The sequence below is a fragment of the Hippoglossus stenolepis genome, chromosome 6 (genome assembly GCF_022539355.2).
Source record: "Hippoglossus stenolepis isolate QCI-W04-F060 chromosome 6, HSTE1.2, whole genome shotgun sequence".
Lineage (NCBI taxonomy): Eukaryota > Metazoa > Chordata > Actinopteri > Pleuronectiformes > Pleuronectidae > Hippoglossus > Hippoglossus stenolepis.
The window spans coordinates 10626042-10641061 of NC_061488.1; the positions used below are offsets into that span (position 1 = coordinate 10626042).

The following is a 15020-nucleotide window of genomic DNA, read 5'->3' on the forward strand; positions in this document are numbered from 1 at the left end:
GCTGTGCTCTCCAGAGGGGGGACGACAGCCCCTCGTTGACGCTCCCCTGGAGGATATTATGAAACTTAACAAGGGGGCTATTTTAAATTCCCCAAAGGATTATGGAGAAAGCAGTGAGTTGCAGCTGCTTGTGTCCGACTGGGTTGATCAGTGTGTATTCTGTGGCATGTGCGTCTTTGATGATGACATTTATTATTGATGAAACACAATGATACATTTCTCCTCATCCCCACCAATGTGCTGTTTCCTTCCCTCCAGCGTGGCAGGAAGAGGAGGCCCCTGCTCAGATGTGTCCCCTGACTGAAACCCAAACATGACCTGGAGGCTAAAAATAACACAGAGCGAAGATCAGACCAGAGGAAACTCAGCAACTTTCTTTTCCAGTCTTTCCAACCTGCGTCTACACAGCTGGTGTGTTGACGAACCGGCTTTAGAAACAGCTGGAGCACCTCGACGTGCTTTTAAAACACTCGAACACTCGCACTGATCAAACTATGGTACGTGGAGCCAGGTCGAGGTTGAAAACACCAGTCTAAAGTTTGTGACCTGAAATTACATAACTTGGCCCAAGGCGGAGCAAAAATATCCAGCCTAACAGCCGTCTCCTTTTACAGCTGTGACATCTCCCGGACGATCACTGCGTACATGTCTTTAAATATGATCAAGTCTACTGTTTAGATACGGAAGGGGATGTAGCTCAGTGGTAGAGCGCATGCTTTGCATGTATGAGGCCCCGGGTTCAATCCCCGGCATCTCCACACTTTTCCTTTTCCGCTTCCGGGGCCGGGAGCTGCTTTCGTTACAGGGAAATCTGGCAATATCGTAAAAACGCGTCTCACGAAGATATTTTTTAATATAAACTGTAACGTTAAATCTCCAAATGACTTCGCGTCCTACCAGCTTGTGATCTGTCGAGTGTTTCACCAAATCATAATTTGTTTTTAAATCTACATTTGTTTTATGTAACAGTCGGATTAAATGTTTTTTGTTTTGTTTAATTTAGCCCAATGAAGTTGGGTTTGCTGATAGCAGCGTTATTTATTTATATGAGACATATACACTATTTATTTACTATACAATTATAATAAAATAGGAAAATATGTCGATTTTTAAAAAGAAATATGGAGTAGTATGGGGATGAGAATGAGAAAAAACAAACAGTTTGTATATGATGTATTTGTAAACAATATATAATCTTACTGGAATATTTTCATACATTTATTTATATCTATGTATGATTTAAAGTGTATGAGTTTGTTTGTTTGGATTTCCAGCGACAAAGAACACTGTATCTCCACTATTTATTTATTTTTATAGTAAAACATGTATGAATTGTGTGTATAGTTTCAACTTGATATGTGTTTTATTATGGCGTGTATGTTTGAAATGTACTAAAAACTGGAGGATTTAAGTTAAACTAAATATCTTTAAAAATTATGACAAATCAGACGTTGGTGGTCACTTTGTGTTCACCATCGAGGGCCACAGTTTACAGTCAAGGTGCTGACCCTATGCCTCCACACACACACACACACACACACACACACACACACACACACACACACACACACACACACACACACACACACACACACACACACACACACACACACACACACACACACTCAGGTAGACCCCAACCTAGAAAGAAATATGGCTGTATTAATGTCATCTTCTTTTAGCAAGTTAGTCTAGGCCAGCTCTCCAGCAAGCAGGACACACTATCTGCCATGAAACAAGACCACTCTGAGGGTCTAACCTTCACATGCACTATTCAGGTGCACGTAACTGCCTAACCCACATACACGGCTGTACATTGTGACCTGAAAGAAACACTTTCAACATTCCTGAAGGTGGAAGATGAGGAGAAACATTATCCAGTCCTATCTGATCCTATCTATTGTTTTACAGTAGTAGTCAAGAAATGAGCATATTCAGAAAATCACATTTATGTCTGCCAAGGTTCAGCTCAATTTGATTTGTATGGCGCCAAATCACCACACAACATAACATCTCAAGGGACTTTCCACAATAAGGTTCAATATTACAGAGAAACCCAACAGCTCCTACAATGAGCAAGCACTGTGAAAAAAACAACCTCCAACAGAGCCGACCCGGTGTGGGCGGCCACCTGCCGTGACGGGTTGGTGTGCGAGAAGGGAAATGGGTGAGATAGGAGAGGTGAGTGTGGCAAAGGGAAAGAGAAGAGAAGAGAGAGAGAGGAAGAGGGGGAGAAGAGAAAGGGAGAACAATCAAAGTCGTACTGAAGCACTGTGAACGGACGATAATAATAGTAATAGGCCTACTTATGGATGTGATGATGTTATTAATAACAACAGCAGAGAGTGAAAGAGGTCAGTCTTAATCCGAACTGAAAGGTCCTAGAGTGTAAATATCAGACGTCAAAGCTGCTACAAAAAATTGTTGATGGGCGTGTAGGAAATATAATTTCCATAAAACAAATAAAGATCATGAAAACGGGTCTGGTACGTTTCGCCTGTTGCTGACTCAGATTCTTCGCTGTCACACACATCATTACTGAAAACACTGTCCGGTCCAACCTGAGGGTTTTGTTGCTGAGTCATGAGACAAAACAGGAAACACGCCTGTGTCCACCCTGTGCTGGATCACACACCCACACCCACACACACACACATTCCTCTGTGTCTAGTCTCTATAATTGAGCTCAGGATGTCTCTGTGAGTGAACACCTGTTTGTGTTGTATTACCACCTAGAGTCACATATCATCCATTATAAAACTTTGTAGCTGCAGCGTGTTGCTAACATCCTCTCCATGAATCTGAACTCTGTACCTGCAGTAACATGCTATTTGGTGAATAATGGATCTGACCTCTGAATTAACCGCTGACTTGGAGACACCTCATTGTTGTTCTTTGAGCACCCTCGTGTGGACCGTGTTGGAACAGTCCTTCAGTAGAACAGCAGAGGATGTGTTGACCCGGAATGACCTTTGCAGAAAGGTTAAAGGATCATATTTAAACTAAGACAAACAATGCAATTCTGGACCACAGCAAGACAACTTGTTCCTTTATCCGACTTGTGCAATGAAAACCAATGTTGGAAATCGAGAGAGGGAAACACAGGCCTGAGGAAAGAGAGAGGTACAATGAGATTGTGTCCTGCTCTGGTCTGATCCCGCCTCTCTACCTTTAAATATGGAGAGTAAAGCTCATGATGGCGCCTTCCTCTGCAGAGGAGTTAGTCACAGAGCATCTGTTCCTGCAGCAGCTTCACCTGCAGCTCTGTCTCCAGACAAACTCTGGATCTCAGACTCTCCTGTGAACATGAAGACATGAGGCCTGGTGCTGGAGGTGAGTCCAGCACAGCCACAGCTTCTCACTTTACTTCCTCATCACTGATCTTCTGTGGGTTTGTTTGGGAGGGTGGTTCACTAGTGGAGGAGAAGCTGAACTGAAAAGGACTGAAACATTAGTAGAGATCCTGTATGTTTTGTCAGAAAAGAGGTCTTACTCTGTCTCAAATTCCAATTGTTTGTTTGTTGTTTATCCCTGAAAAGTGTTGTTAAGGAATCCAATCAGAACTCATCATTAACAACAATAATAGTTATAAGTGTTATATATATATATATTTATATTATTATATCATATATGTACTACATTAACATCATTGTGGTATGTTTTGCTAATAGAAAAGTAGGAGGCTGGTAGTTGCTTGTATTATTTGAGCAGGCAGTTATAGAACGTATCCACTAGAGGTCAGTATAACAGAGCATTCAGTAATGTGCAGAGAACTTTCAGACACCAGCGCATCATCAGTGAGCAGATGCAGAGGTGGTGAAGACAAGGCTGACACTTAGCGGCGCAAACAAAAAGACAGACTTTTTTGAAGTAATGTCTTAGCAATAAAACAAAGACAAAAGCATAAAACTAGCAAAACGTGTAAAAAAAAAGTTAAAAAAAGACAATGGTGTCTTGAGTTGTTTCTTAAAACTATGAACAGAAGTAACTCAAGTGATGTGTGGTGGGAGTTTGTTCCAAACCTTTGGAAAGCAACTCAGAACTCGCAACTCCTGACTTTGGGAAGTTTCAGACTGTTCATCTGGTTCCTCCAAGATCATCAGTTTCCCTCAGAAAGTAAACTGCTGACTGTTGGATGACTTTTAATGGCCCCACATATCACAGGAAAGGTCTGCGACTGTCTGCCGTCCAGATAAGGCTGGAGCAGAGACACACACATTACCCATGTTTGGTTAAAATCCACATCTGCAGGCAAGCATACAAGGTTTGTTTATTTATTACTGGATAATATAACACAGTCAGTTTTCTTTTCATGCGTATTTAGCTGATAGTACTTATGTAGTTTAACTCAAATAATATTTTCACTGCAGCAATTTTACTTCATTTAGTAGTTTTTCATGGTGAAATTGCCAATTTTACTTTACCTGATATAGAAAAAAAAAGTCCTAACATTTCAATCCTTCTGATTCGAAATGTCAGAGACTTAAAGGTTTTGAATAAGATGTGTTTTGTATGGTTGTCTCAAGATTAAGTCCAGGACAACAAGTCAATAAATCAAGGTTCTACCAAGGACTAAGTGTCCCACAGGTTGCATGGTGCAATTTAAAATGTGAAGTAAAGGATCTGAGTATTTCCTCTACTACTCCTACAAGAGTCAAAATTGTACAGTACTTGACTAAATGTACCTAAAACTCACCTCTGGGTCAAATAGAGATTTTATCGTGTTTATAAATTAGCACCAGTATGGGAGAACTAAGGGCTGAGCAGTTTTGGGGCTGGTGGGACACAGAGCTGCAGTCTGATGCTGCTGGCTGCTTCATGTGTAATGTAAACAATCTGCCATTTGCCCTGTTGATGACGTCATAGGGCGAAGAGATGGTTCCAGAGACACAACAAGTTAGCGTCAGGATCAGTGAGAGAGACTCAGAGTGTCCTTGATGGATCTTCCCTTAAACATGTGACTGTTTTGTGTCTAATGGAGAAAACTGAACAGAGAGTGTGTACAGACCATACGTGTGTGTGTGTGTGTGTGTGTGTGTGTGTGTGTGTGTGTGTGTGTGTGGGAGTGTGTGTCCATGCTCTGCATTCTTCAAGGGTAATCTTATCTTCCTCCTGCTGGGCTTATGGACCTCTGAACTGCAGGGCAACACACACACACATGCACGCACACACACACACACACACACACAAACATGCAGTGGATAAGTAATATCCAGCATTGTATGCACATGATAAACAATAGTTTATCATATCTTCACAAGCTTGTTTAGTGTGTGAATTGAAGACAAAATCATGTGGCATAACACAAGTAACATGCGATAGATGAATAAAGACAGAGATTGATGACTGAGCACAAGTTAACCAGACCTCCTAACCTGAGTGGACAGTGAACTGGCCTCACTGGCAGTGAAAGAACCTGCGAATCACAGACTCGTTCGTTTCCTTTCAGATTCGACTCAAAGCATCTTGGGAGATCTGCTGAATCCTTTGAATCAACACAAGTACAAAGAAAACTTGACCTGATTTGTTTGTCGTCGCGCCTTAGGATCAGTCTGGAAAACAACCTGCATAAACTTCAAATGCAAATGTCCTCAAGTGGCCGTTACCTGTCGTCTGAATGAGCTGAAAGGTAACAATGCACCTGATTGTTCAAAGTCCACCAGTGATGGGCTTTTAAAATGTAAATTGTGAATTTAAACCACAGCTCTGTGCTTGTTGCTTGAGCAAAAAAAAAACCAACCACTTGTACAATGACAAAAGGTGTAAGTCAGGGAGTTGGCTTCTTTTCAAACACATGAGCGGACACTGGAGGGCAACACGGCCACCACCCATCAGCCCAGACAGGATGCAAAATAAATCCAAGTGATGAAATGTATACAATAGACTGAATAAGATATGAAAAAATACATTCCTATGTTCAAGTAAGGAGGTAAATGACCAGCTTACAGTGTTTCTCCTCCTTATTTTCATTTCTTGCACCCAAATCGTGCTGGTGGAGAAAAGAAAACAGTTAATATGTTTTTAAAAAAGTGATTCCATTGATGCACCAGCGGATCGGTCATAATGTTGGATTCCCTTGAGGTTTGTGAGCTGGAAAAACATGAAGGAGAAAGTAAAACAGCAGGAAAGAAGAGCTGGGTTTCAATCGTAAATTAAAAAATATATATATATTTTCTGAAATAATTTCTTAGTTTCACTTAATTCTGTTTGACATATGTAAGATTTTTTGGATTGTCGTTTTTGTGGACTATTCAATCACCTTTTGATGCAATACTTATAAATGCAAGGGAATACAGTTTAAACAAAATATATACAGTGTGAGAATATATATGTCTTTTCCTAATTGTTTGTTTCCCTGTTCTACTGGCGTCCATGAGGGGAAAACTACAATATGATTCCATTAAGTTATGTAAATCAAACTGATAATAAAAATGGTATTCAATGAATATATTTTCATAAGTTACATTAATACAGTACAATCAAATGCCACACACAATATGGAATAAATGCATCCTAATTCATGTCTTTATTTGTCATGATAAACTGAATAAACCCTACATCTATATCACAATTTAATTACAGACACTACTCTGCCCATTTTGTTATCAAGAGTAATATCCAAGAGTTTCTGTGACCTGATCTTGCTGTGGGACACTTTTTGTTTCATATTTGAACTAGAAATTAAAGATTTTGGCGATGTATCGTGAGCTTGTGTTCTTTCCCCTCTTTTAAATTCTGTAATTTAACTGAGAAAAATACAACCAAGGTTATGCAGAGGGTGTACAAAAAACTGATCAATATGCTTTTCTTCTACAAAATCCACAATAATAGTCAGAGAGCCACATTCCTTTTGGCCGGAAATGTTGCATCCAACTTCCACTGTTGCAGCACTTTTTGGACATTAATCAGTAAATCCTTCCTGAATGTTTCTCATACTTTTTTATTTAGTTTGAAGAGGTTTCAGCAGCAGTGTGAGAACACCGGCTGGTTCATGGTCCCTGAGGCAGGAGAGGAAAAGAACATCTGTGTGTCATAAGGTCAACTCCCTGTTGTAACACAAATTGTCTGCAGTCACAGACAAACTGCAGTGATCTCCGCAGAGGAGGAAAACTGTTTGAAATCAGCTGCTTCCACTCTCATGGCCTCCTGCACATGTTGAAGGATGGTGGATGCTCAATTTGTCTTCATTTTAGTAGGTGGAGGTGGCAAAGACACACACTTAAACCCATATCATACCTCGGTGTGTAAACCACCACCAAACCCCATTTGCACTGTCAGAGCCCGCAGCAGCAGCTCAGATGACTTTCACGTGTGTCTTGGCTTCGTGTTTTTACTGCTGCGCTGCCCTCCTGACCTCCAGTCTACGTGGCGTCGGTGTCAACAATCGCCCTAACGACGTGTGAACTTTTGGGCATGCCGCGACAATGGCGCCTTCAGACAGGTGCATACACCCCAATCACCCACCCACCACCTCCACCACCACTCACCATGCAATACTAGACCCTTTGCAATGCTAAACAGGACCGTGACATTCCTTTCTGATGGCTGCCACCTGATGTTCAGACTCACGGGTTGTGTGCATCTGCAAAAACAAAACAAAAAAAATCAAGGAAGAAGACCCCATATCCATATCATAGCGTTGTGATAAAATCAAATACACAAGTCATGCAATCCGTGCGTAAAATATGTCCACAGGTCGTGCATTCCGTGCGTAAAATATAAACACAGGCTGTAGAAGCCATGCGTAAAATATGTGCAAAGGTCATGAATTCCATGCATTTTCTTTATTTGCATGAAAGTGGAGGATTAAAATGCAAATAATCGTTAAAAATGTACAATAAAATACGCAGTGAAATAAGTAGAATATGGTGATGAATGGTGTCCGCAATAAGAATTCCCTTCCCCTTGAGTTTACAGAACGGAGCTTAAAGAGTGTAAAAAGTAAAATCTGTTTAGACCTATATTCTATTAACCCTTACTCATCTTATTTTGGAAGATATCAGGGGTACGCAAATTAAATTAGGCACTTAATTAACAAGAGAAGGATGAAAGATGGTGTGACACTCGTTTCCTCTAGGGGCATTTATCCCGGGTCGGTGGATTTCATGCCAGTTAAAAAAGGCACAGGACTGAATGGGACTCTGTTTGGCTTTACATCATCATATGGCTCCTGTCAGCTCGGTTAATTTGACCCCAGATCGTGCTGTGAGCGAGCAGGAGAACAACAGCTCCTCTTTTATCCAAACGGGCTTATTCCCCGCAGAGAGACAGAGGGAGATGCGGGTCGGGATGAACTTTGTTGGTATTGAGAGGAGCAGCGAGAACAGAGCGTTTGTCTCTTGTACCTTCTCAAAAATGTCTCATCTCCCCCTCTCACCGGGGTGCGTAAAAGCCCCGAGCAACAGGCGCACAAAGGCGCACAGGCATCAATAAAACGCGTGTGTGTGTGGAGCGAGAGTTTCAGTGTCACAACTGCAAACAAGTGGAGAAAAAGTGTGATCATGTTCAGACACTGTCCTTTAAATCCACCAAGAGCAATTTAACTGAGGTTGAAATTTACGCGCATTTTTGACTTTTTTAAACCTCAGATGAAAGCTTTGGTTTTATCTGTTTTATTCCGGAGACGAGTGTAGAGATGAACACAATTTAGCAGCTCGTAGTAAATTTACAGCATGAACCGACAGAGGCCGCTGTAGCCTCAGATAGTAAAGACCATGGCTCACTTTAATGAATGAAGAAAGTCTGGGGGATAAGAAAACTATATAAACGTTGATCTGATTGTTTTCCACAACGAAAAACCTTCACGTTCACATTTTCACAAGGTTCAGGTGTTAATTGAAAAACATGTGCGTATTTTAAATTGAAATCCTCACATTTAATACTAATACTTGTCTCCCTGTAGGTAAAAAACAAACATTCAAAAGAACCGTGAAACGCTCGATTAGATTTGCGCCTTGCTGCAGCTTTTGGCACATCGGGCACCTGTGGTGAATGGTGCTGGTGGCGCCATGACGCACGGGGTGTGTCTTTGGGCGGAGACCTGCCCACCCACCCCGCTGCTTCTCCCCTCTCTCCTACTATATGAGGAGGCAACTTCGCGTTCCCTCATCGAGACACATCCAAGCTTGCCAGAGGTCCCGCAGATCTCTTCCGAGCGTCTAACCCGTCCGACCGCAGCCCGAGGAACAGATCCACATCCTTGCACCCGAGCGCACTCCGGCGTGGGAATTGTCACTACTTTTTTTTTTTTAAAGATAAATCGGAGAAACCATATCTCAACATGCCTCGGTCATTTCTTGTGAAGAAGTATTTTTCCAACAAGAAGCCTTACCACAGGGAGAGTCAGTTGGAGAGTCAAACCGGTAAGATTTCCCTCAGGGACTGAGTTTGATGCATCTGTTGTTATGTTAGAAGTGTAGAGTAAATCACAGTCATGGGCTCAAGTCAGGACTCAAAACAGACCATGTGGCTGATAAGACACTGTTGTCTTGCATGCTGCTTCCTGGGTGCAAAGCTGCAGAGTGTTACTAGTCACCTGGAGAATTTGCTGAGGGATAAACCAGGTTAACATTCAGGCCTGTGGTGAATGCAGGCTGTAACCAAACACTGAGAGTGAAAACAAGTTTGTGCTTTATTCGATTATCTTGTCAATTTGAGTAAAACCCCACCTGACTTCCTTTCCTCTGTGTGTTGCCAGCTTTTGTCCCAGAGAGCTTTCCCCGGGCTGAACTTCCAACGCAGAACAACAGCTCTGCCCTGACCTGCTATCCCAGCAACCCATTCTACAGCACCATGGACCTCCTGCCTGCACCCATTTCCCCGGTCACCCCCGTGTCTCTGCCTTCGTCACCCCTGGGTCCTCTGGACCTCAGCAGCTCACCCTCCAGCAGCAGTGGTGAGGAAGAGGAGGACGGTGGGCGCAGTTCAGACCCCCCCAGTCCCGATGTCATCCAGTCCATCTACTACTGTCTCCACTGCAGTAAGAGCTACTCCAGCCTCTCTGCACTGTCCCACCATCAGACGTCCCACAAACAGCCGTCCCACTGTGCCCCACTGCACCAGACGCCCGCTCTGCCCACCGAAGTTTCTACACGCCCGGCCTTCCACTGCAAACACTGCCCTAAGGAGTACAACAGCCTGGGAGCCCTGAAGATGCACATCCGCTCGCACACTCTGCCGTGTGTGTGCCCCACCTGCGGCAAGGCCTTCTCCAGACCCTGGCTTCTCAGAGGACACATTCGCACACACACAGGTATGCAACCTCTCATATTAGGCCACACCATTGATTTCTTAGGTCTATTGGCTTGTAAATGTAATGTACCTTGTGCTCATTGATATTCATTGATGTCTCCTGATGTGTGAGCAAATGTTTTTGCTCAGCACAGCATAATCTAATCTCAGCCTCACAGTGGTTCTGCATGAAAAAAGGGGGCAATCTGCATTAAGTAAATTAGGGCAGTGATCCTGCTCTTTTGTTGGTTATCTGTAGATCATTTGAAAGACAATGACCAGAGGGACAATCCTTTTGGTCTGTTAATCAAGTGTTTTCCTGAACCTCACAGTTGTTTTTCCCTCCCTCTTCTTCCAACCAGGTGAACGTCCCTTCGCTTGTCAACACTGTAACCGGGCCTTTGCAGATCGCTCCAACCTGCGTGCCCACCTGCAGACCCACTCTGAAGTGAAGAAGTACCAGTGCGGCTCCTGCTCGAGGACCTTCAGCCGCATGTCGCTGCTGCACAAACACAATCTGTCTAGATGCTGCCCTGCCTCATAGACTCACATTCCCTGGACTGCTCCATTAAGCCAGTCGAAGCTGCTCGACTCCCCCACCTCGATAAGAGCCAATACACCCACAGCCGGGAGGCTGATGCCAGCTCATTTCAAAGCCATGACAAGAAAACTGTTGCTTTTATACAACTAAGTGCCTTTTTAAAATTTCTTGACTCTGTAGGTTTATCTCTTTTTCCAAAATTGTCATATTGGGTGATTTTTGTGTGTGTGTGTGTGTGTGTGTGTGTGTGTGTGTGTGTGTGTGTGTGTGTGTGTGTGTGTGTGTGTGTGTGTGTGTGTGTGTGTGTGTGTGTGTGTGTGTGTGTGTGTGTGTGTGTGTGTGTGTGTGTGTGTGTGTGTGTGTGTGTGTGTGTGTGTGTGTGTGTGTGTGTGTGTGTGTGTGGCAGCTGGACATGCAGTTAATTCCCAGGAAACTCCATTGGTGCCGGCCGGTCCGGGACTGTGGCCATGGTGCAGCTGCTTGGGTGTGTTTGTGTGTGTGTCTGTGGTGGACGCGGGGATGTCATTCCTCACCATACTATACATACATGGCATGTGTGTGGAAATGAACAAGTGTGTGTGTTGGGACAGCTGTCTGTGTATGGTGTACTGTGGAGGCAGGGCGCTGAGAGACGTGTTAGCTGTGACCTCGACGACAGGTGACCCTCCGCCCGCCACAAACACTTTCCACACGCGCTCGTCGTGTCATTGGACATGAAAGGGCCACTTAAGCTTGACCAAAAAAAAAAAACTCCTGCAACCTGCCTTCACCAATATTGTCATTTATTTACACTTTTTGGGGGGAGGGTGTTGACCTACAGTTTTTTTATAAACTATTTGATGAACATGACATTTCAAATGGGAATTCTGTGCCTTTTTTTTAAGGTTGTGTATTTTTCAGCCACCTGTAAATAAAAGCTTTGTTTTTTTTAAAACTGCTGTTGACCCACTTATTCTGTGCTCTAATGTGAATTAGTATTTCAACAGGCATTGTATTAACTCACAACTCTAAATGAGTTCACCAGGACAGACATGACAGTTTCTGAATGGGATGATCGAGCTGAGTGTGTGTGTGTTGGATGCTGAGTGATAAGGGGAACACCTGCACACACCTGCCGGGCTGTCAGCACACAACATGCAGGCCCACAAGGAGAATACACGCTTAAAGGGGGCAAGGGGGTTTTCCACGATGACTGCAGGTGGAAGACAGGGAGGTAAATTAATTTTAAAAGCATAAAGAGGAGGATGAAGCAGGTTAAGAAAGGTCAGAGTGATATTGGAGTGTGGGAATCCAACTGACACACTTCAAACCATAGGATCGGCCATGCGAGACCGAAAAAAAAATAAACCAGAGAGTCACGGGTCCACTCAGTCTGTGCAGCCATCTGCTCCTTGCTGGCGAGACTCCGGTTACCTTGTAGGAACTTTTGGAGGAAGTCTGTGCTCACGGGCCCAGCTGAGAGGGAACATCCAGGGTGCACATATGGTAGCAATGTGTCTACAATCTCCCCACTGCCCTCCTGACCCACACACACTGACGCCAGCAAGTCTTAGTGAGGTAACAGCGCGTTTCCTCCAATAGCTCTCAGTGTTGAGAGGTGGATGTGTGTGTGTGTGTGTGTGTGTGTGTGTGGCGGGGAGGGGGGGATAGGGGGTTAAAGAGGCTCTCAAAAAGCTTGGGATCAGATTGCATGACTTAGGTTGCCCCAATGTAAACAGCACCTGAAAGCCTCCACACACACACACACTCGCATGCAAACACGCACCTATTCATTGAATATCTTCAATTTGATCAAAGGGGGAATTTTTCAATTGTCTGACTATTTCTCTCTGGGACGATTGGAAGCGACAGGTGAGCGTCTTCGCTGCTGCACACCTACGCAGGCAGTGAGTCACAGGGAAGAAGCACAGCCACAGGGGACTAAACTCCCCCTGAACCGTCGACAGTGTCACTCGCGTTGGGCCCCGGAGAAGGGGGCGACAGGGTTGGATGGGTTAAGAGCTGGAGAAGATGCATAACATGTCAAACAATCCTTGGATGATATTCCATTTTCTCCTTGGGGTATCTAAACTCTGCCCCCACAAATTGGTACAAAAACATTTCACTAAACATGCTGTCATTCCTCCTGTGTTTCGGCCGTTTTTTTGAAATTGAACTCTTACATCTGGCTGGGGGGACATTTTTCTGGTTTGCAGTGTGTAGGAGGCAGTCGATCACCCTGTAGCTTTGAGGCAATGAGATCACTGGTCCTGTCACCTTTCTTTTCAAAGTGTTCTAGTGTGTGTGTGTTTGTGTGTAATATCATATTGGGCTCCTCAAAGTGTTTTAATGTCTGCTGCGTCATGCATGCGGCCCCTGACTAATGTGACATTCTTGAGCCATTAGTGACAGACACACTATACTGTCGTCTGAGAGAAGAAGAGAGAGGGCCGCTCTGCTGTCCTCGCAGTCTGCTCCCGAGTCAACCAAGGATTTGATTGTCTTGCAGTAGGAAATAATGTTATTCTGACCTTATTACCAAGAAAAGATCGTCAATCGTCTCATCACTGTTGCCTCACTGTAATAAATAAAAACAGTGAAATTGGAATGGCTGTGGATGAAGCTCCATGAACCAAGAATTGGTTTTGTGTACAAAAAAGCTGATGTTTGACAACGTGCAGCTGGACGAGTTGGATTTTGTCACATTGTGCCGTCATCTTGGAAACAGAAAGCATAAGCCTGGAGTGATACGTGGAGCTGTTGTGTGAGTGCAACAGAAAAGATTACAGGGCTGCATAAACTCTTGATTTGAGTATTGTGAGGCAGCAGTGTATAAGCCAACAGTGAAACAAACCTTTTCCAGTACGTAGGACGAAAGCTAAAATCCAGCGCTGTGTGTTTGTGGTAATGTTTGGGACACAGGAAGTGGCCTGTCAGTCTTGTTTAAACACAGCCCCCCTCCAAAAAAGTGCTGATATAAAGCATCTGGGTGCGGCTACAGCTGTTTGTGTGTACACGGATGTACGAGTGTGGGCGTCTGTGAAGTGTGTGGAAAGCCAGGGGTTCATAGTCGTCCATATCGGGGAAGAGGGAGCGTTGGATGTATTTCTGAAATCAGAGCTGGCGGCGTTTGCAGAGCTGAGTCACTGGAGGATCAGATTCGAGCCAAGACGGTTAAGTCACTGGGTTAAAGTTTCAAACCCTCTTACAAGCTACAGTGCTCTTGCACAATGTTACTGTCCAAATAGTCTCCACTCTGCTGGAGGTTGGCACTCAGCCCCAACAGAGAATTCTCTCTCATCTGCATTTGTCCTTAAAAAGACATACAAAATGTCTCCTCACTATATTTTTTTAAAGTCGGACATTTTTTCTCTCCTGCCTGTAGAGAAAAGATGGGGGATTGGTTGAGGAAACTCATGTTTTAGTTTTTAATGGACACTGGTGGCCCCGTTTTAGCTTGAAAACCCCCGGGGCTGCGTTTTAATCTGGATGGGCAGAAACCCGCAACTGCTCACAACGTCGTCTGATTCGTCAGGCTCCTATCACATGACCCCTTTCCGGAAGACAACAACCGACATTAGCTTCCCAGTGTAGAACGCAACACGGATGATCAATCCCAAGCGTTGCTGACCCTGTTGTCTTTGCTGACAGCTGTTGTGCAGTTAAACTCTGCATTTTGCAAGGATACAACTGCGTAGGAGATGAGCTATGATCCGTTTGTAGCCTGGCTCTTTCTGCAACCAACAACCCAAAAGCTTCCCGTGTACACCTGCATGCGCAAGCCCAGTGTACAGTATGCAAGCGTTTTCAGGCGTGTTAGTATCGAGGGGGGGTTAAGACTAATACGGAGCCAAAACGCTGGTGTGGACAGAGATTGTAATACATGTGAACTGGGGATGAGAAGATGACAGTGGGAGGAGAAGCAGCGAGGGAGAAGAGATTGAGGAGAAGAGATTGGGCTTTGAGGGTGGGGTGGTAAGTGTCTGGTGGAGAACGAGAGTCTCTATTTGTTTATCAAATCACTGAAGAACAGAGTTTGCAGAGGAATGCTATATGTTGCAAGTTAGACTTGATCAATGACATGTGCTGTGAGGGCTGAGAGATACTCTCCACTGAGGATTTTCTACAGTTCACACACACACACACACACACACACACACACACACACACACACACACACACACACACACACACACACACACACACACACACACACACACACTAAGAGCTCAGGTCTCTGCACAAATAAAGAAGTTTTCACCAAGGACAG

At 44.1% G+C, this 15020-nt stretch overlaps 1 protein-coding gene, 1 long non-coding RNA gene and 1 other non-coding gene across 3 annotated transcripts; all 3 read left to right on the top strand.

The window, feature by feature from the left end:
* LOC118111238 lies at positions 1–829 on the top strand. The gene is made up of 2 exons (XR_004697063.2): positions 1–113; positions 259–829. It is a non-coding gene; the product is annotated as an uncharacterized LOC118111238 (long non-coding RNA).
* On the top strand, positions 687–758 carry trnaa-ugc. Its single transcript has one exon. It is a non-coding gene; the product is annotated as a tRNA-Ala (tRNA).
* Positions 830–9097: 8268 nt separating the features above from the next.
* On the top strand, positions 9098–11705 carry snai1b (snail family zinc finger 1b). The gene is made up of 3 exons (XM_035160504.2): positions 9098–9362; positions 9698–10252; positions 10593–11705. Exons 1-3 carry the CDS (start codon positions 9281–9283, stop codon positions 10772–10774), a joined length of 819 nt encoding a protein of 272 aa, XP_035016395.1. The 5' UTR covers positions 9098–9280; the 3' UTR covers positions 10775–11705.
* Positions 11706–15020: the final 3315 nt, after the last annotated feature.

Bases quoted from the DNA above. Each gene is read 5' to 3' on its own strand.
- snai1b (XM_035160504.2), top strand. From the start codon at position 9,281: ATGCCTCGGTCATTTCTTGTGAAGAAGTATTTTTCCAACAAGAAGCCT. The intron at 9,363-9,697 runs GTAAGATTTCCC...GTGTGTTGCCAG, and splicing joins TCAGTTGGAGAGTCAAACCG to CTTTTGTCCCAGAGAGCTTT. The intron at 10,253-10,592 runs GTATGCAACCTC...TCTTCCAACCAG, and splicing joins ACACATTCGCACACACACAG to GTGAACGTCCCTTCGCTTGT.